This window comes from Notamacropus eugenii, chromosome 6 (genome assembly GCF_028372415.1).
Source record: "Notamacropus eugenii isolate mMacEug1 chromosome 6, mMacEug1.pri_v2, whole genome shotgun sequence".
NCBI lineage: Eukaryota > Metazoa > Chordata > Mammalia > Diprotodontia > Macropodidae > Notamacropus > Notamacropus eugenii.
Genome location: NC_092877.1, coordinates 58,843,797 through 58,866,823, shown reverse-complemented (window position 1 = coordinate 58,866,823; position 23,027 = coordinate 58,843,797). Strand labels below are relative to the sequence as shown.

General features: G+C 38.0%; 1 protein-coding gene across 2 annotated transcripts in view; it reads left to right on the top strand.

The window, feature by feature from the left end:
- KIAA0232 (KIAA0232 ortholog) overlaps window positions 1–23,027 on the top strand; it is a 115,834-nt gene that overhangs the window by 43,334 nt on the left and 49,473 nt on the right. For both annotated transcript variants that reach the window (XM_072620175.1, XM_072620174.1), the window contains exon 2: window positions 5,433–5,570. In XM_072620175.1, the coding sequence (XP_072476276.1) occupies window positions 5,523–5,570 (48 nt within the window). In that variant the 5' untranslated portion in view covers window positions 5,433–5,522. The remainder of the gene's footprint in view (window positions 1–5,432; window positions 5,571–23,027) is intronic.

Here is a 23,027-nt window from a genome sequence, read left to right as displayed (position 1 = left end):
CTATATTTGGCCCTAGAGGATGGCTAGGTGGCACAGTAGATAGAGTGCTGGGCCTGGAGTCAGGAAGACCTGAGTTCAGATCCAGGCTCAGACACTTACTAGCTGTGAGACCTTGGACGAGTCCCTTAATCCTGTTTGCCTTGGTTTCCTCATCTGTAAAATAAGCTCTTGAAGGAAATGGCAAACCACTTCAGTATCTTTGCCAAGGTAATCCCAAATGAGGTCATGAGGACTCAGATACCACTGAAATGACCGAACAACAGTAACAGAGGGTGTGAGGGAGCAGTGGAGCTTATTTAGTTGGGGGGAGGGGAACATGGTCAAACCTGTGCGTTAGAAAGATCATTTTGACAGCTGAGTGGAGGATGGACTGGGAGTGAGAGGAGACTTGAGGAAAGCATAGGATTGTTCAGAAGGTTGTAGAGATCTTGAAAGCTAGGCAGAGTGACATGGAGAGAACTGTGTCTAAGGAAGAAAAGCCCATCCAGTAGTGATATAAAAAGTAGACCTTGTGTCTAGGAATCTAGTGATAAATATTGTCTGGAACTGTACCAGGTTATAAAATCCAAGTTTCTTAGCAATCATCTTGCCCAGTCTCCTTGAGGGAGTTTTTGGGAAATATTCATAACAAAGCACAACTTCTGCATTTTTTGATTCAGGGATTTGAAGAGCTGGGGTAAACAGATTTGAAACTCAGATTAGGATGTAAAACTTCTTGGCAGTATGTGCCTGTGATTAGTGTTTTATTCTCATCTAGACAGAAGGATCATGACTCTTTGACTTAAAACCTAGTGTCAGGTAACTCTTTTTGAGTAACCTCTCATTGACTGTCAGAAGTGATATTCAGGAGACTTGATCCTGTCAGAGTCTTGCTATGTGACAAGAAAGTATTGAACTTAGCACCCAGTATTCTCAACAGAATAACACCTACCTCTAATTTGTACAGGGGTAGTTTTTAAGGACAAATATGACAATGGCTATGAGACTGCCTTGAGCTCTTGAGAATAGCCACAGTACTATTTTGTGTGTGTGTGTGTTTAAATTAAGACAATTTAAGGGAGTCAAGAAGTTGAAATATGTCTTTTGCTCCCTTTCAAAAACTTTATTAATATTTCCTCAACCTAAAACATGTTCAAAGCTGAATTTTTGAAGCAAACCCAAAAAGGACTTTCCCTCAAGTTCTTAGTAATAATCTTGAGTACTTGAGAGACCTGGATTTGCTCCTTTGGAAATATCCTTACTGATAACATTTAAATTTATCTATTTACTTTAGAATGTTTCTGTATGCATGTAGAATACTGGCAGAATTTTCTCAAGTCCTCTGGTAGTCCTGAATTTTGCAGTTTGTAGCAACAATTGATTTAGATTATTCTAAAGAAAGCAAGATGTTTGTCCTGTAAAGGCACATATGAAGAACCTTCTAAATTAGACCTTAATGTCAGAAATATGTATGCCCACTTAAGTCAGGCTTCCTACGATATTGCATGTACATGTGTGTTCTTTTGGAAAGATTTGGATAAATCTTTGCCAAGGCAAATCTTGTCAAAAAAGTCTGACATTATGTTCACTGTTCCATCCATAATCCTTCACCTACGTAGGTTGATGCTTTTTCATATCTCTTCAGAACCAAGTTTATTATTGTAATTTTGGAGCATTCCATTTTTATTGTTTTGTTGTTCTTTCCATTTATATCATCATCATGGTCGTTATACTGTTTTCCTGATTCTTCTTACTTTACATTAGTTCATAAGTTTTCCTGCACTTCTCTGTTTTTATCATATTTATCATTGCTTACAGCATAGTAATATTCTACCTTTATCCAGTACTGTACCTTGTTTAGCCATTCACCAATTAGTGGACATCTGCTTTGGTTTCAGTTCTTTTTGCTGCTCCAAAATGTGCCACTCAATATATTTTGGTGTGTATGGGGCCTTTTTCTATCATTGACTTTTTTTTTGAATATATACCTAGCAACAACTGAAGGTTTCTGTTATTGCATACTGAATTAAGATTAAATCCTGATCACAGCACTCAAAATCTATCACAGACTTGCTCTGGTATGCTATTCATACTGAGTTAACTTCTATTCCCCTTTCTTGTCTTATCCTCTTCTATGCCTGTATCTTTGATAACATTAGCCCCTTTATCTGGAATAGCCTATTTTTCTCCTCACTTCCTATATTTTCCTATATCCCTTCTCCACATCTTCCCTTAAATAATATCCTCAAGTTCCAACTCGGGTGACACTTCCTCTCTGATGACAGTTCCTACCCTTCAGATGAAAATGATCTCCCCTGGCCCCTTCAGATTTCTCTTAGAGCTTTGCCTGAACCTATCCTTTATTTCTCACCCTTGCAGTTTTTTCACTGTCAGATTTCAGGCTCCCTCAGCTTGTAAATGTTTATATCTCCAGGGCAAGAAGGGCACCCAGGTTCGCCATCTTACTATCATCTTTCAATGCCTCCCTTTCACTCCACATTCAGTTAGTTGCCAGATTTTGTCATTTCTATCTCCCCTTCCCTTCCCTCCACACTGTCATTACTCTACTTTTCTTCTTCATTACTGTTTAACTGTACTATTGAAATAGCTTCCTATTTAGTCTCCATACCCCAAATTTTTCCCCACTCCAGTCCATCTTTTAGGTAGCTTGCCAAAGTGATATGGGTGTGACCATGTCCCACTACAACTCAGTAAAAATCCTGTAGCTCTCAGTTACTTTAGAATCATATATAAACTCTTTTGTTTGGCATTTGAAGCCCTTCCCAGTGGAAAGAGAGAAAATAGGGGGATCTCCTTAAGTAAAGCTCTGTAAATGGAGATTACTTGCTTGAAATGTGATGGATAATCTGGCAGGTGGGGGTTGAACTAGGTGATCTTTGAAGTCCCTTCCAACTGCAACAGAAAAATATTGACTTGATTTAATCTGAAGCTAAACCAGTGTGAGTGAGGGTGTAAATTTTTGGAAATAATATTTTATTTTATTTTTGGGTGGAGATTGTTTGAGAAATACTTTTTAAAAGATTTTCCCTTAAATGCTAACTGTACCTGCAAAAAGTTATTTTTTTTCCTCCGCACTCCAGCTCTCATTTTTTCTATCTGTTGAGTCACTTTCCTTCAGTGGGTCTCAGTTTCCTCATTTGTAGATGAGAGTAGATAAACTGTACAGATTCTTCCAGTTCCAAGATCCTAAGATTAATAAGAACAATTCATTGCAACCTCAACAAATAGGCATTGAAAAAGTACTTACCAATTGATCCAATAATTCACTTGAATATAGAAAAGTAATTAACAGTGTGAAACTTTTGACCATAGCTCTACCTTAGTGCTTCATTCATAATTATATTCTACCTATTGGTGCCTGGCTTTGGAAATACTTACTTTACTAGGATCACCTATGTCTAATTCTGAGAACTTTACATGGCACATAGGAAGATCTAGGCTGAAAATTAAAGAATGTTATATGTAGGAAAGAAATATTGTGAAAACATGTTGTTTCTTTCTTATGCTTTCTTCTCTTTTAAGAATATCCCTGCAAATCATAGTCATCAGGGTTAGAAAATTTCTGAAAGGAAAATTCAAGTAGTCCTTGAAGAAGAAAATTAAATAGCAAATTTTAGCTGCTTTCAAAATTATTCAATAAGTTTTAATAAACATAATTTGAGATATTCCAACAAAGTAACATGTATCTAAATGCCAGAGTTCAAGGAAACTTGGCCGATAGGTAGACCTAAATGAGACAAAATTAAAACTCATTTTGTACTTTCTACTAGGTTTTAGCTTTCATAAGAATTTGTACTTGTAAGGAAAAACTTCTATTTGATAGAAAATTTCTCTTAGCCTTGTGATATAGTGGATTATAGGATAGATATGCCTAAAATGAGGGTCCTGAGATTTAGTCTACAGAATTTCTCTACATTTTACATGCCTGTAATTCAAATCTCAGTTATATTAAGTAGAACATGAATTTATTAGAGCACATAGAAGCAGATAAGTGGACTTTAGAGAGATTGCAGAAGGGAAATTTGAAACTGTCAGATACCAGCCCCACTACCTTCAGAGAGGACATTAACCTTCCCTATGATTTACCTTTCTTCATATTAGTCCCTTGTTAAGGGATCACCTGTCTCTCCCACAACTGTAAATAACAAATAACAGATATCAAGATTGTTTTAAATGACCATCAGGGAAAGCAGAAATGTACCACTGATATCTATCTAGTCACTTAACCTCTAGTCAGAAAATATAAGTAACATCCACCCAGAAAACTAGTGATTTTTATGGTATCATTTAGATAGTATCCATTAAACTTTCCTCACCAAAGGGAAAGAAATTATGATAGATCAGTGCTAGTTGAGACCTCCTCCATAATAATCTAATGATTTGTTTCACTTCTTTGTCATGAGTTGATAGGTTATAATGGGGATGAATTAGGAATTTCATTCCCTGTAGTTAAATCCAAGTGGCTTTTTTTTAAGTCTTTTCCTATCATCCATATTATTCTCCTCATTGCTGAGTTTGGACTCAGCTGCTTTTAAGGTCCTTTCCAGTCCTACATGTATGATCCCAGAAAAATAGGATTTAATTTTGAAATGCCTACATATAAATGTACACATACATAATGCATACACTCTTACACATATCTGTCTTCAGCCTCTCTGCTTTTTTTAGGTTGAAAGATGCTTGAGGGCAGAGCCTTTATCTAATTTTATCTAATATTTGCATGATATACTGTATTATAAACCATATCAAAGATGAGGAAAGATGTAAGAATCAGAGAGATACTTTGATTAGTAATGTATATGAAAAAAATTACTTCTACCCAAAGAAAAACCCCTGTGGTATAGAGGAAGGAGCCCCCAGTTTGGAACAGAAGGATCTGGGTTTGACTCCCTGCCCTTCATTAGTTGTGTGGCCCACACCAAGCCCCTCACCTCGTCTGATACCCAGTGTTATCAACTATAAAATGGGATTAATAATACTTTCATTTTCCATTGCATAAAGGTGTTGTGATGATCAGGTAAGATAATGTACTTTGCAATGCATAAAGCACTATGTATTATTGTCATAAAGTATTTGCAAATGTGAATGCCTGTGAATAGGTCTTTAGATAAAAGAAGGGAATATAGGTAGAAGCAGATTTATTGTGCAGGCAAAAATATTTCAAGTTCTCAAGTTAAACATGAAGCTGATTTTTGACATCTCTCAAATGTCTGAAGTTTTTTCAAGCATTTGTTTTATTTGTAAAGTAGAGACAAATAGTAGTGAACTGTTCTGAAGTGTTGTGATTACCATTTCCTGGGGGTTCTTTTGGTTTAATTATGATTAGTAGTATAAATGTTTTTGACATGTGAATGCAATATTTAAATATGAGAAAAGGTAACACAATATCCTGTTTAACCTTGGTCATTTAACCTTACTGTGTTTTATTTTAGGAGAATGACATCTTCCTGGGCTGGGAAAAAGGAGCTTACAAGAAATGGGGAAAGAGTAAGAAGAAGTGTTCAGATCTAACTCTAGAAGAAATGAAAAAACAGGCTGCTGTCCAGTGTCTTCGCTCTGCTTCAGATGAAGTAAGTCTAGAATTTGAGTGCTTTTTAAGAACGTTGTGTTTACTCATATTTCATAACCACATTTGAATTTGAGAGATATTGTAAGATTATTTTCTATTAGTAAGTAGTCAAGACTTCTTATGTTTTATTTCAAAAGGAATTTCTAGGGCCCTTCAGCATCACAAAACAATGAACTGATTTTTGGAAACCAGTTGCCTATTTTGTTAAATACACATTTCTGTAAGATGGAAAGTCCTGAGTTTATATCTGTTTTAAAAGAAAGCATATGATGGGAGGGGTGTGATAGAAGGGAGGGTAGATTAGGGAAAGGGGTAATCAGAATGCATGGTGTTTAAGGTGAGGGGAGAGATGGGGAGAAAATTTGGAACTCAAAATCTTGTGGAAATGAATGTTGAAAGCTAAAACTAAATAAATAAATTTAAGAAAGAAAAAAGCATGTGACTAGACAGTAGTTTGTTAATTGAGGTTTTTAGTTGATTGTAAGTTCAATATAAACCAATAAAATGCAACTAAAGAAACTTATTCTATTTAAGTTGCCTTAATATCTGTAGAGCATGTAGAATTATGGACGTGATAGTTCTATCACACTGAGCTGATCACCTCACATATGAAATACTTTGAGTTAGTGCCTTTCCAAAGAAGAGGGTAACCAAGGTGGCAAGCAGAAGAAGGTTATGTCATATGAATATCATCATCATCACCAATAATCTCATTTGGTTTTCATAACCACCCTGGGACATAGATGCTATTATTGTCCTGTTTTTTCATTGGGGAAACTGCAACAAATGACTTGCCCAGGGTCACACAACTAGTAAGTGTCTGAGACTGGTTTGGAACTCAGGTCTTTCTCACTCTAGGTCCAGCACTCTTATCTCCTATACCACCTAACTATCTATATCTATTGAAAAAACTATATATATTTAACTTGGATAAGAGACTTGGGGATATGATCCAAATATTTAAAGATCTATTATGTGGAAGAGCAATACAGTTTATTCTGCTGGGCTCCAAAAGGGTAAAATTGTTTATTTATTTTGAGTTTTCAACATTCATTTCCACAAGATTTTGAGTTCCAAATTTTTTCCCCATCTCTCCCCTCCCCCCACTCCAAAATGGCATACATTCTGATAATCCCTTCCCCTAGTCTGGCTTCCCTTCTATTACTACCTCTTCTTGCTTACTTTCTTGTATAGGAAGATAGATTCCTATACCCTATTGCTTGTATATCTTATTTCCCAGTTGCATGTAAAAACAATTTTTAACATTTGTTTTTAAAACTTTGTGTTCCAAATTCTCTCCCTTATTCCCTCCCCACCTACTTCAATGAGAAGTCAAGCAATTCAATATTGGTTATACATGTGTAGGTATGCAAAACACTTCCATAATAGTCATATTGTGAAAGACTAACTATATTTCCCTCTATCCTATCCCACCCCCCACTTATTCTATTTTCTCCTTTGACCCTGACCCTTTTTAAAAGTATTTGCTTCTGACTATCCTCTCCCCCAACCCTCCTCTCTTCTAGTATCTCCCCATCATCCCCTTCCCAACTTACTTTCCTGTAGGGTAAGATACCCAATAGAGTATGTGTGTTATTCTCTCCTTTAACCAAATCTGATGAGAGTAAGGTTTACTCATTCCTTTTCACTTCCTCCTTCTTCCCCTCCATTGTGGAACCTTTTTCTTGCCTCATTTTTTAAAAAATTATTTATTTATTTTTAGTTTTCAGCAGACACTTCCACAAAATTTTGAATTCTAAATTTTCTTTCCATCTTTCCCCTTCGCCCACCCCAAGACAGCATGCATTCTGCCACTTCCTCCAGACTGCCCTCCATTCTATCAAACCCCTCTGTTCTCTTATCCCCACCCCCTCTATTTTCTTGTAGGGCAAAATAGATTTCTGTACCCTATTACCTGTATATTTATTTCCCAGTTACATGTAAAAACAATTCTTAACATTCATTTTTAAAACTTTGAGTTCCAACTACTCTCCCTTCCTCCTTCCCCACCCATCCCCACTGAGAAGGCAAGCAATTCAATATAGGTTATACATGTGTAGTTATGCAAAACACTTCCATAACAATCATATTGTGAGACTAACTATATTTCCCTCCATCCTATCCTGCCCCCCCTTTATTCTATTCTCTTTTGACCCTATCCCTCCTTAAAATTGTTTACTTCTAATTACCCCCCCTCCCATTTGCTGTCCTTTCTATCATTCCCCTTCCCCTCTACTTTCCTGTAGTGTAACATAGATTTTCATACCAAATTGTGTGTCCTTGTTATTCCCTCCTTAAGCCAAATGTGATGAGAGTAAGGTTCATTCTTTCCCTTTCACCTCCCCCCTTTTCCCCTCCATTGAAAAAGCTTTTTCTTGGCTCTTTTATGTGAGATAATTTGCCCCATTCTGTCTCTCCCTTTCTTCTTCTTCTGTATATTCCTTTCTCACCCCCAAAAGGGTAAAATTATAAGCAATGAATGGAAATTACAGGAAGGCAGATTTCCTTCAACATTAAGGAAGAACTTTTAACAAGTGGCATTTATTCTTCAGCTGTTACTTTCCCAAGAGTCCTGAATATAATACCTACCTAACAAGTCCCAAAGCTGTTTATACAGAATTTTGAATTGGAACGTAGGTGAGACCTATAGAAAAGTTTCCTAAGATTAAGTACTTGTGAATATTGCAAATTCCTTGTCTGCTTTTCCTACTGGTACCCAGCCTCTTATAAAAATGAAAACTGAACTGCAGAGAATTGTTTCAAGGGCACTTAGATTAACCTGTATCAAAGATCACTTTTGAATTTATTATTTAACTGCATTCTGACCTGAACCAGGGTAGGGTGGGGGTGAGGGTGAAATGCTAATGTTTAGGTTAGAAAATTACACAGGATAAGAAGATATGAATGGTTGGGATCACAGATCCTTTGGAGTATTGGATTATTGAAGTAATATGCTGTCAAAACCTGAAAATAAATGACCAAAGAGTCACAGAAATTATGTATCCAACTGTTAACTCTGAAAAATAAAATAAAACCAAAGAGCATGCAGTGGTTATAAGTAAAAAGCATTCTTTATTCCTTTGGAGGAGGGAAACTAGACACACATGCCAAGGCCCCTCTAGGAGGAGACCCAAGACAATGACAGATAGACAGACAGACAGACAGACAGACAGATAGATAGATAGACTGTGGCTACAAAGTGAGCTGTAGCCATGACAATGAGGATGTAACAGCAGCAATGAGGCAAGTTTGATTTGTAGCAGGGCTTCATGACTAGAACATGTTTCCTGCAGGTGTTTGAGCACAGGGGACCATCTGGTACTAAACAGTTCTGGTATACAGCTGCAGCAGAGAGGGTGAGCACAAAGGATTGTTGTTATGGCCAGCTCAGGGCACAGCTTGCTTGCTGGGCCTTAGCTCTGGCAAACAGGGGGTCTCCTAAAAGTAAAAAGAGAGGAGTAAAAAGAGAAGGGTGGTGTTGGCATGGGGATCCTGACAATGCTAAAATTATGAGACTCCTGTCTTGCCATGTCTCTCCACGGCATTTTTTTTCCACATTTGAAACTGTAGTGTTAGTATATTGCTATTCATGCTTATTCATTTACATTTAGCTACTTTCAAATTTTCCCGCACATTTTCTCATCTCAGTTTCCCCCTCTCTAGCCTCACTATTTCCACCATAATATAGACCTTATTACCAATCACTTAGACTACTGCATTGGATTTGTAACTAATTTTCCTAAACCAGAGGAGGATTACCTGTGGCTTCGAGGCCATATGTGGCCCTTTAGGTCTTTAAGTGAGGACCTAAATCCCAGACTTCTGAACTGAACTGAGGACTGAATCCAAAGTTCACAGAACAATCCCCTTAATAAAAAGATTTGTTCTGTAAAACTTAGATTCAGTCAAAAGGCCAAACCCAAGGACCTAGAAGGCTACATATGGTCTTGAGGCCACAGGTTCCCCACCCTTGTAACCCTTCTTTCACACCATTTCCAGATTATTCTTTTATTATCACAGATCTGGTCATGTCCTACCTGGCTCAAAAAAACCTTTAGGATCCACTTTTGTCTACCAAAGGAAGAAGACCAGATTACTTAGCCTGGCATTCTGATTCCTCCACCCTACTTTTTCAGCATTATTAATAAAACTCCCCTTGACTGAATACAGCCAAACTAAGATTACTTTCTTACCATACCCATCTGTCATTTGTATGTCTCTGTTTTTGTGAACATACTGCCAATCTTCTTGGCCCCTTGGATTCCTCTTCAGCTTCTCACTTTTCTCACCCTTCATAGCCAAGTCTCAAAGTTTCTACTGACACATTTCTCTCAGACTGTCATCTTGTTCATCACATGCCTATACTGTTGTATTAGCCTCCTAATTAGTCACCTTGCCTCAAGCCCCTTCTTTCTCTAGTCCATTCTTCACACAAACTCTAAGATATTTCTAAAATATAAGCTTGACTATATTACTTCCACTATTTACTAAACCCCAGTGACTCCATTTTACCTCTCATATCCCATATAAACTCCTCCATTTCTTATTTAAAATAAAACAACCTAGTTCCAGTCTAACTTATTTTACATGACTCCCCTTCGTGTACTCTATATGGTCCAGCCCAACTTGCCTTCTTGTGTCTTCACATATGATATTCCATCTCCCATCTCAGTACTCACATAAGTTATCTGTCCCCCATCCCTGGAATGCACTCCATATCAGTTATGACTTTTGGAATCCCTAGCTTCCTTCAAGACCCAATTCAAGTGTCCTCTCCTATATTAAGCCTTTCCCTGAATCCTTCATCAGCAAATGCCCCCCAAGACTATTTTTACATATATTTTGTATATACTTAACATATACATGTGTTATCTTTCTAAAGAATCCAAGTGCCTTTATATTCCCAGCACTTAGTACCTAATTGGTGCTTAATAAGTGCTTGATGATGAATTGATTATTATTCCATGAAAAAGCCCTGAGCATGTTCCAGGCTTTGCTCACGATGTTTTCTGTGCCTAGAATACCTTCTTTGTCTCTCCTAATCCTACTACCTTAAATGCCACCTTTTCCATGAAATCCCAGGTGGTAATGATCAAAGAAAATAATGTATGTAAAGTGTTTCTTAAAACTTAAAGATTGAAATAAATGTTAATATTTTAATCATTACTCTCTGACCTCTCTTACCTCTCTTACATAGCCTTAATTACTTGTACAACTTATTTATGTGCATCATTTCCCCATATTAAAGTGTAAACTCCTTGAGGCAAAGATCTGCTATGTTTTATCTAACTTTTGTTCTCCCTGTTTCCTAGAACAGTGTTTTCTATCTCTTAGAGGAAGGGGGGGAGGACCAGGAAAGGCCTAAAGAGGGCAGGACTTGAACTAAGACTGAAGGAAGCCAGATAAGGTGGGAACCAGAGATAATTAGGGAGAGCATTCCAAGTATGGCCAACAGCCAATGCAAAGGGAGAGGCAGGAGAGAGTCCTAGGTAAGGAGGAGCAAGTGAATCAATGGAGTTAGATCTCAGACTATGAAGAAAATCATTTTTAAGGGAAGGAAGATTGAAAAAAGGTACAAAGGGACCTGGCTGTAAAGGACTTAGAATGCCAAGCAGAAGATTTTATATTTGGTGCTAGAGATTATTCATAGAGAACCTTCTGAGTTTTTGAGTAAGGGGGGTGACATGGCTACAGTTGTACTTTAAGAAAATCATTTTCGCAGTCTAGTAGAGGATGGATTAGAGTGAGGAGAGACTTTTAAGATAAGAAGATCAATTTAGAAGGCTAGTGTAGTCTAGGCAGGAGGAGATGAGTCCTTGAATTAAGGTAGTGACTGTGTGAGGACAGGAGGATGCATATATAAGATGTTGAGAAGGTAAAAGATGACAAGATTTGACAGTAAATTAGATCTGTAGGTGAGCAGGATTATCAGTTGTAATGACAAATCTTTTTTTGTAACTAGATAGTTAAACTAGATGGCCACTGAGGTCCCTTACAACTTGGAAATTCTAATAAATCTGTGAAACTCTTCCCCTCCCCTGGGGAGATGGGCTTCTCTGGGGCCACAGGCCATGAACATGAGCCTGTCAGTTGAGCCCCTGGCTACTCCCAACCTGGAACTATAAGGCTCTGCTGTGGACCAGACCTTGGGAGCCCACTGAGCCTGGTGGACTTGAGCTTCCTGCATCTGGTTCATGGTGGCATCTCCTGAGGAAGAGAAGAAGAAGGTCAATGCTGCCCACTAGCATTTCAGCTCAATAAAAGCGTTCACTCAAAAAGTCTTTTGCTATAATAGTACAGAGTAGCAGCCTTAGAGACTTTTCTTCAATTGGTATTTCCTATGTATATGTAAAAATCCATATGAGAGTCTTTGTTAGGTACGACAATAGAGATAACTTGGTTCAGTTATACTTTGATTATCACTGTTAAGCAGAGTATAAAACAGATATGCTCACCTGAGAGATTAGCCGTTGTAATGGAAGATATCCCCTGCAGAGCCCAAACAGAATAGATGGTGAGTACATCTAGCTGTTCCTGTTTTTAATAGGTATATAGGTTTATAAGCCAATCGTATCAAGCTCCGTAATTCTATTGAGCCTCTCAAGTGAACTCCATGATAATGTTGACAATAATGTTTATAACAACTTGCATTTACATAGTGCTTTAAGATTTTGGAAAATACTGTACATAACACTATCTCATTTAATATAACCACTGAAGTGTTTAGCCTAACAATCAACACAAGAAAATCCAACTAGACTAAGTATCTATTGTCTGACTGTGATATGCAATTATATGGACAGTCCACTGAGGGACAGATGCTGTGGATCAACAATGATCAAATATAACTGAGTAAGAGAGACTAGCATGTATTCAAGAAATTATGGGACATTTTTAACAGTCCTAAATTTCTTCCTGAAATGCCCCCTCCCGCTTTAAAAAATACCAGTATGATTCCAGTTAAAGTGTATGGCTGCAAATCATAGAACATCACAAATTTCAAAGAATCAAATCTTTGGGTGACTCAAAGTAAAATAGTTGAGTGTTATGACCTTCTGATGAGAAGTGGCATAAAAGTTATCCTCCAGGAGGTCAGAATTAGAAATCAGAATCAGAAAATAGTATAGAAGAAAATCAAATGACTGATAGTATAGAGGCCTGCACTAGTGCCCACATAACGTTAAAAGCCCTGGGGAAAGGTCTCTAGCATGCTGGCAGGCTCCCTGTAAAGGATTTAGTAGAAGACATCTTCTATTACACATATACTCTACATATCGTATAGAATGGAAGGCATGGATGTTTTGCTGTATAGACACACAGATGAATTCAAGACCCTATGGAATTTTGACGGACTACAATTGAGATATAAATATGTTTCAGAATAGGGATTTTGTGCTGTATTAATGCTCTTTTATCTATGTCTGTAAGAAACCCATCCACCCATTCCATGTGGTCATAACTACTTGTGGCGGTTTGTATCCATTTCCAACATATAATATTTAGAAGAATATAGTTTCTGAAATTGTAGCTTTGAAAACCTTAACCTGCAAAGAAATGTAGATGTCACATGAGGTTGAACATAAACCAAGTTCTAAATTCAGGTTGATCTGTACCCCTGTCCCTCCCCTGGCATGAGCATCTCTAGCGAGCTCCTATTGCCTCCAGCATAAAGTGCAAGCTCCTGGTCTTGTCATTTAAAGCCCTGCATAGTTTGACAGCCTAATTTGCTGCCACTCACCTTCACACAAGGCCAGACTGACCTCCTTGCTGTTTCCCTGAGAACCTGACATTCTGTCCCATGCTAACCGGTGCTCCTTCTCTTTTGGAGTCCCTTGCTTCCTTCACAGGTCACGTTGGAAGCCTTTTCTGATTCCCTAGTTATTTGTTTTCTTTTCATACTTTTTTGTGTTCATGTGTAAATGCTGTTCTTTATTCCCCCGTTGCTCCTCCCCACAATCGCACACAAAAGTTGTTTGAGGACAACGACCATGCTGGTTTTGTCTTTCTGATCCTGGCACCTGGCTTATTGCCTTACACTAGATACTTAATAAATGCTTGTTGAATTTAGCTGGATAGGGTATTTGCTGTCTATTTCCTATGATGAACTGCTTCATTTTAAGCAGCTAATTATAGTAATAATTTGGAATGTTTCAGTTAAAGTTTTTTTAAAAACATTCTTGACAACACATGGGCAAGTTTAGCTTGCAGAATGCCCACAAATAGACAGCATAGTCTAGTAATCACTTTGACTTTTATGAACTGGATTTCATTTTCAAAAAAAACTTAGTGGTTACCTTAGCTTCCAATCTAAATGACTGTCATCACTTCATACTGTAAAATAAAATGCAACTGAAATATGTTGATGGTAATCTGCTATTATACTCTTGAGCATAACTGATGATGAATGTAGGTATGTTTTTTTCTTCATGTCACGCTAGGTGTAGCAGAAGACAGAAAGTTTACACTTGACCTTGTTGATGTTAGTCTAATTCAGCAATAGAATCAAGTGGCATATGCATATTCTTGATTTTAATTGGCCATTGGCACTTGAAAAGATTTGAAGGTGTTGTTACTTAGTGGGCCAGTGGTGATTTTCTAATCCAGGACAGCCTAGAGACACTAGCTATAGTTTCTCTTTGTGGCTAATTGTTGCTTTCAAGGAACTACAACATGAAAACATACTATATATGCATGTCATCAGTATTTTCCAGGTAAGTGGATTTTGTCTGACCCTCTAGGGGTTTTCTCCTCTCTTAACCAATACTCATTTCACTAGTAGTGACTAAGAAGGATATAGAAGTTGCAGAGCAACATAAACCTGTTGGACACAATTGTTCCAATCCACATTGATAGTAATATCAAGACTGGGGGTGGAAGGGAGTGTTCTTTGGAGTACTACACTTTTACTCTGAAAATTCTTTCTTCTCTTGCCCATTTCCTTCCACTTAGTCTAGGTAGTAGTTGCTAAGGGAAGAGGAAGAGAAAACTGTATTATAAAGGTTTACACAGTTTACTTGTATTTAATATTTAGGCACATGAGATGAAAACAAAGATTATACTTTGTTGCATCCACATAAAAATTGCCTTTTTCATGTATTTTAACTCATATAAATGTACGTCAGTAAATGGGGATAGTATGCTTTTCTTAATATATTTTTCTTAAAATAAATTTCTTGTTGTTCAATACTTACACTGCAGATATAGTTTGCAATTTACTAGCTGTGCTGTGAGTCATCACATAGTAGTGGGTAGGAACCTAGCTTTCATGCCAGGCAAGTCCTACTTCTGGTATACACTGGCTGTGTGACTCTTAACCTCTCAGTTCTCTGGCAACTCTCTAAGACTATAACTCATAGAAAAAGGTACCAATTGCCTTGGAAGAAGAAATTTTCTTACTTAGGAATTTCCTAGTCCAGTGAAATCATAGGTCTGGTGCCTAACCCTTTTCTTGATGAGAGAATTAACAATAATATATGGAAATTATTCTGTATTTTTTTGAAAAAAAAATTTCCTTTCACTTTAATTTGATAGCCCATTTATTTTGTAGTGACAGTAAATGTAAGAGTTAATTGTCTGCTTGAAATGAAGAGCAGTTTGCAGTTTAATTAGTTCACAAGGCTAAGCATTTGATTCACAAAGAACAGCTGTCTGATCCCTTCAGTCAGTAACAGGTCACATTCCAAGAAAGGCAATCTGGTGCCCTGCAGTTGAAATGCCTTCTTACTTGGCTAGATTGTCCAGTACACTGACACTACTATTTAAAAATATTTTTTATCTGAACATAATTTCAGACTTTTTATTCCTTGAATGTATTTATTAAATAGTTGGACTCAACATAACTAAAAATTGAGAATTTTTTCCGAGAAAATGGTATGTATATACTTAAATTATATGCAAATACAGGGATATGTGTACATCTAAATTTACATATACATAAAACCCCAACTAATTCAGACTAATTATATTGCTACTCTGACTTAAAACATTTTCAAGTAAACTACATAATAAATGAAGTTCTATTCTATTGAATAAAATTAAATGTTAGTCAAAGATTATAATTGACAGTAGATATTTTTAAACTTTCAGTACACAGAGAAAATAAAACTGTCCTATTTGTATAGTACTTTTAACTTAGAGAATTTTAGAACTAGAAAGGACCTTAGAAATCTGGCCCAAGCCCTTCATCTCAGAGATGAGGAAACTGAAGCTAGAAACTTACACAAGGTCATAGGGCAAGTTAGTGGCAGAAATGGGTCTTTGTTCTGCGATTTCACATACTTTTTCATGTCTTTGGATCCTTACAGTAACTCTGAAATAAGCGAGGCAGGTAAGTTTTATTTCAATTTAGTATATGTGTCCTTTGAGATAATCTCATCCCTATTTTACTTAACGACTTCCCTCCCAAGACCCACTTTACCCCTTTCGTTTTTTCTTTTTGCACCGTTCTCCCTTACAGTCACTCACCAACAATCATTTATTAAGCACTTACACAAAACCAGGAACTGTGCTTGGGACTGGAGGTAGACAAAAAAACCAGCCAGCCTCTGCTCACTGGGACCATGGATGGAGGAAGATAGAGGTGTATATAGAAGTATCTCTATCTGTCTGTCTGTCTGTCTGTCTATCTATCTATCTATCTATCTATCTATCTATCTATCTATCTATCTATCTATCTATCTACCTCTCTATCTATCTGTCGGGAATGTATGTACTTACCCAGAATAAATACAACAAAAAATTCAAGATCGTTTGGGCGGGGGGGTGGGGGGGGGGGGGGAGAGAGAAGGGGGCGGGCCCACCAGTAGTTGGTAGTGGTCAGGCGAGACTTTGTGTAGAAGGTTGTACTAGAGCTAAATCTTAAAGGAAAGAAGAGATTCACTGAGGCAGAGGTGAGGCAGGAGGAGTGCTGCTCCAAAGCCATTTTCATGCCATGTTCTTGCTTTCCAGCTTCCATCTCTCTCCAACCTGTCATTCTGCTTCTACCTTTGGGCTCTAAATTCCTGATTGTTGAGCTTTCACTGTCTCTAATCTGACTTAGACTTGCCATATTGCTGCTTCCTGGATGTCTTCATCCCATCCTACCTCCTGAATACCTTCTGACCCCTCCTAGAAAGGAAGGTTTGGAGAGAAAGAGAAGTTCTTTCTAGACATGCTGAGTTGGAGATGTCTGTGAGACATTCACTTTGAATTTTCCAATAGATAGTTGGTGATGTGGGACTAGAGCTTGGGAAAGAGATACGCTGACAATAGATTTGGATGTCATCTATATAAAGACCATAATTAAAGCCATTATACTCTTTGAAACTCTTAATGTTACAAGGAAGCAAAGAAAAGATGAACAGCTCTCAACACAACATATAGTATTTATTATATAGGCTTTCTTGAAATAGAAATTTATTGCTATATATTTTGAATTCTCTCATTCTTCTATGCACCTAACATGCTTTTTTCCCCTTATTCTGTATGTTTCAATATTTAAGTTTAATATATTTTTTCTTTTCTTACTCTATATTTAAGTGTTAGTAATTAAAAAAAAGAAACTCTTAATGTATTTTAGGCAAATTCTTCTTTGTCCTCAAACTAATCCTACAATATTTCTTCCATCATTTCTCATTTACTGAAACTCCGCTCACCACCACCATGGCCATTGAAAATATCATCGCAGAACTCTTCAGGGCAACTCAACAAACATTTGTTAAATGCTTGTGCACTGTGCCAGGGATACAAAGATGAAAAGCAGTCCCCGCTGTCAAGGAATCAAAAATAAAAAACAGTCCCTACCATCAAGGAATCTATCATTTACTGAAGGAACAAGAAATTCTCATGAATATCTTTGTTTTTAATTGATAGAAGAAGGGAACTTAAGAAAGGTTTCATGAAGGAGGTGAACAAACTGGGAAGGTTGTTGTGAGGAGAATAGAGTGCCCAGTGAATACAAGGGGGTAGTGCTGGTTGTTGATTTGAGGGGAGCCTCTTCCAGCCATTGGAGGTGGTATAGGCATATGCACAGCTGAAAGATGGCAAAATGTAATTATATATATGTAGACTATAGTAAATAGTCAAGTTTGGCTGGAATGCCAGATATACTAAGGGGAATAGTATTAAGTAAAGTTGAAAATATTGAATTAGAGTTAAGATTATAGGTGGAAGAGAGGAGCACTTAAATGCCTTGTTAAGAATTTTTGAATTTTATTTGCATTGGGGAGATATTAAAAGGTTTCTGTGTAGCTTGGTGAATGATGTGATCAGATTTGTGCCTTAGGAACATCACTCTGGTGGTGGTATGAAGGATGGATCAGAGGAGACAGAGGCTAGATGTACAGATAATAGCTAAAAAAACATTTTGTTACTCCAAAGCAGACCTGATAAAGGCCTGAAACAGAATGTTTGTAGTAAGTGGGGAAAAAAAAAGACAGAATCAAGAGATACTGCATAGAATAGCTGCAGTCCCTTCTTTAATTTCTTCTTCAGTGGTAAACGTGAAGACATCAGTCTACACCAGGTACCTTTAATTCTCCCTCCCATCATGGACTCTTTCTTCATCCTTTTCAGTCCTAATATTCTGTGATTATGGGTTTGAGCTATTACTGGTCTATTGAAATCTCTTTCAGAGACCTAATAATTGCCAAATCCATTGGCCTTTTTACAGTGTTTTTTTCTCATTAATCTCTCTGATTGACTAATCCCTTCTTTTGGATACTTTCTCTTCATCCTCTTTTAGACTCACTGTGGGTAGAAATTTTTGAAGGGTCTATCCTTAGTCTATACACGCACACACACACACACACACAGGCATATATACACACATATGCATATGCATACACACATACATATCCATACATGTATACACATGCCACACATACATGTAAACACATATAAAAAGCTAAGGCTGTATATCTCCAGGAGTCTTTAGAACTTCTCCACCTAAAAGTCCTATCAACACCTAAAAGATCAACATATCTAAAACTTATCTTTCCTCTTAAACTGTTCCCCTTGTGAGTTTACCATATTTGCTGCCATTATTTACCCCGTATTCACTATTAGAAATCTTGGTGTTATCTTTGTCTCTTCACTCCTACTCTCGTCCAGTTACCATCTGTTTATTCTACCTATATAACATTTTTCGGTCACTTCTCTCTGTTTCTACTGGTATCACTCTAAAACAGGCCTTCCTTATCACCTTTCTGTACTCTTGACAAGTCTTCTCATTTCTACTCCATCCTCCATGCCATCCTTTGTACTACTGCCACAATACATATTATTATGTATATATTATTTCCATTAAATTCCTACTCTAGTTTTTTGTAGCATGGAAGTGAACCCTGGATTCCCACAGATTATGCCAGGTGTTTACAAACTGGTAGCTTTTACATTTTCTCAAACTAGAAGGGATTTATGTATGGGCCTTAGGAAAGACTTCATGTCTGTCATTCAAGAGACCAGACTTGATAAGTTTGGAAAGCTACCTCCACAGGTTTGTCACAACAGTGACAGCTTATTCAACCACAGTAACTCCCCAAGACAGTTACAGAAAGGTTGTGATCTGTATCTCTCAAACAGTACTAACACTCACAAAATCAGAGATTCCTGAAGTAATGAAGTATCCCTAGATCTAGCCATACCTCTTATCTGCTCCTTACCAAGTAAAGTGTAGGTTTCTTTGCTTGCTATTCAAAGCCTTCTACAAACTGGCACCTCCATACTTTTCCATGTTACATGCCTTTGTGCACTCTAAGCTCCAGAGAAAATCAACTACTTTTTGCATTTCCCCCCACGCCACCTTCCTATCTTCAACATGCCCTTTGTTGCTTCTATGATTTTTCTCCTGCTGTTCCCATAAGCGTTCATAGGATTATGGACTTAAATTTAGAAGAGACTCAAGAAATCATCTAGTCTAGGTCTTCATTTTACAGATAAAATAAAAACTGGCCCTCTTTACTCTTCTAAAGCTTTCAAAATCACCTTCACAATTCCTTTTCCTTCTTCAGCTCCAGTTTTTTACCTGTTCCTTTCTCCCTAATCTTATACTTTATTTTATAGGCAGTGGGAAGATATTTTTGAACAAGTTAGTAAATGAAATGGCCATAGTTGTGTTTTAGGAAGATGATTGTCAGCTGTGTGAAGGACGGGTTGTCCAGAAAAGAGACTAAAGGAAAGAAAACTATGTAAGAGAGAGAGGTGATGGGGTCAGAACTAAGGTGGTAGGACTGGGAGTGAAGAAGGGTGAAATTATATAACATTGTGGATTTAGAATCTACAGGATTTAGTTTCTGATTGGCTATGTTGGGGTAAGGGTGACAGAAAAGTTAAATAGGGCTGAGATTTTAGGCTTAGGTGACTGGGAGGATGGGGGCATTTCTAAAAATAATGAAGTTGAAAGAAGGGGAAAGGGGGAGTGAGAAATTTATCTTTTGGACATCTTAAACTCCAGGGACCAGCCAGAGAGACTTCCCACCCCCCCCCCCCCCCCCCCGCTTTTATTTTGAAAATCATAACAAGGTGTGGGGGCGGAGCCAAGATGGCAGAGTAGAAAGACAAAGGCAGACTCTCCCCACACAGCCCATTAAATGCCTGTAGAGAGGGACTCTCAATAAATTTTGGAGCAGAAGAAGCGGAGAAAAACAAAAGGGCAGGAGATTTCCAGCCCAGGGTGACCTGAAAGGCCCACGGGAAATATCTGTTGCACCAGACGCAGAGCAGAGCCCAGCCCAGCCTTGGCCATGCAACATGGCTCTCAAACAGCCCTCAGGGGTAGAATCTACAGTCGTGGAATCCCCAGTCCCAGCAGCAGCGGGTTCGAAGAGCCCTCAACCCACAGGTGCCAAAGGTCAGTGACAGGGTTTTTTCATCTGGCCAGGAAGGGAGAAGGGCCTTCCCATAGCTCCAGTCTTAGGGAGCCACGGAAGAGGCCACATCAGCAGGCAGCAGCAGTTCCTACCACAGCCCCTACTGCAGTCGAATCCATTGTTGGAGTGTAAAAACCCTGGGGGCACTGAGGAGCTGATTCTTGCCTCAACCCTGTGTAGATGCCCTGAAGGAGCTGCTCTTTATCTCACATTGAATGGTGGCCCTGCCCCCACAGCTTATCTGAAAATCAGCCCCCAGCACTGACTTGGCAGAATTGGAGGCCAGGTGCCTGTGGAGAGGTAACTACTAAGATTCTGGGCACAAAAATCTCTTCTGCTCCCAGAACAGTGTACACACTTGATTGTGCCACCTTAGAGGAACTGAGATGTTACATATTCCCAGAGTATACCCTACTATTGACAAAGGACCCAAAAGTCAAGTAACTGGTTGGGAAAATGCCCAAAAAAGGGAAAAAAAATAAGACTATAGAAGGTTACTTTCTTGGTGAGCAGATATCTTCTCCCATCCTTTTGGATGAGGAAAAACAATGCTTACCATCAGGGAAAGACATAAAAATCAAGGCTTCTGTATCCCAAACATCCAAAATAAATATTCAATGGGCTCAGGCCATGGAAGAGATCAAAAAGGATTTTGGAAATCAAGGAAGAGAGGTGGAAGAAAAACTGGGAAGAGAAATGAGAGAGATGCAAGAAAAGCATGAAAAGCAGGTCAACACCTTGCTAAAGGAGACCCAAAAAAATGCTGAAGAAAATAACACCTTGAAAAATAGGCTAAATCAACTGGCAAAAGAGGTTCAAAAAGCCAATGAAGAAAAGAATGCTTTAAAAAGCAGAATTAGCCAAATGGAAAAGGAGGTCCAAAAGCTCACTGAAGAAAATAGTTCTTTAAAAATTAGAATGGAACAGATGGAGGCTAATGACTTTATGAGAAACCAAGAAATCAGAAAACAAAACCAAAAGAATGAAAAAATGGAAGATAATGTGAAATATCTCATTGGAAAAACAACTGACCTGGAAAATAGATCCAGGAGAGACAATTTAAAAATTATGGGACTACCTGAAAGCCATGATCCAAAAAAGAGCTTAGCCATCATCTTTCATGAAATTATCAAGGAAAACTGCCCTGATATTCTAGAACCAGAGGGCAAGATAAATATGGAAAGAATCCACCAATAATCATTCCTAAGCCAGGAGGGTCCAGAAGCTGGCCCTTAGGCAGGGCCTAGTGTCCTCCAATGTATGAGCTTCAGAGTGCAGTAGATTTAAGGTTTTGAGAAAGGAAAGGGAGGGGAGAGGAAGAGAGGAGAGGGGAGGGAAGGAACCTGGCCAGTAAAACCCAAGTTAACTGGGCATCTTCTGGCCACCCAAATTTACCTTCCTTTGGAGATGAGAAGGAAGGGGAGGGGGAGGCAGACAGGAGAGGAGGAACTGAGTCACCCAGCTAGCTGGGTCCCCATTCAGGCAGCTGTGTCTACTCACAGATGTTGTGTCTTCTTCAGCAATGAGGGATGAACACAACAACAACTGCCCATTTTAAGTTTACTGTGGATAACTAGCTCTTCTATCAATTGATGTTGTAAACCAGCTGCTATTATTTTTAAAAGCAACAACAGTATGCATGTTTAAATTTTTGTCTCCTCACTTACAATAATGAAAAATGAAATATATTATTTTGTTTCTGGAAAAAAAAAAGAATTGACTAGTCCCTAACCACTCCCTTATCCTGCCCCAACCACATAATTAGCATAGTAGATGTATATTGCACTAAGGTTTTTCCATTATATGCTTTAGCTTCACTCCTATTAAGTTGCAGGGTCTCTAAGGAACTTCTCCTGCCTTATTGGTGTCAAAATAAACTTTTGCCACTTGACTAGAAAAAAAAAATCATAGTAAGATTTATCCTTTCAAGCTCTGTGGTGCTTCTCCTGTCTGCTATTTTTTTCAAACATCACTGACACTTGCATTCTCCAGGTCTTTCAGTGATAGAATGATAAAATTGTTTCAACAAGGTAGCTCATTTTGGCCAGATGACCAGAATTCATCAAAGACAAATTAGGTGTTTGTGTACTAGCTTACTTATATTAGCCATTTTGTCCTGCTCTTTGCAATTAAAAAATTCTTTCTTCTTGCAGGGAGGAGCAAAATTAGAATTAAGCATCTCTACCTTTTCTTTATTGTTACTTATCCCACCCACACCATCTTTCTCATCCCTTTGCTCCTCTTCTTTCCCTCAGTGTAACTTTTGAAAAACCACTCTTCTTGTTGTCCCTGACTTTTCTCACCCACCTAAGATCATTTTGAGCTTGACACTATTCTTGCAAGACCATGCCATGCTCTTCTATTTTTCTTCGTTACTGGAATTTTTTCCCTCTTTGTCTGAAGAATTTCACTCTTAAGAGTTTCCCTCCTAACCTGACTTCCCCTGTAGAATTTAGTCCTTGGGATCCTATTCCTCCTCTGAAATCTCTGCTCCCCCAAAATAAGTTGAATGTTAAATTTTGCCTAAATTTCCTTTCCCTGTCAATCAGAATTTTAGGAGACAAGTCAGGCCTTCTCTGCCAATGATTATCAGATACAAAATAGAATTCCCA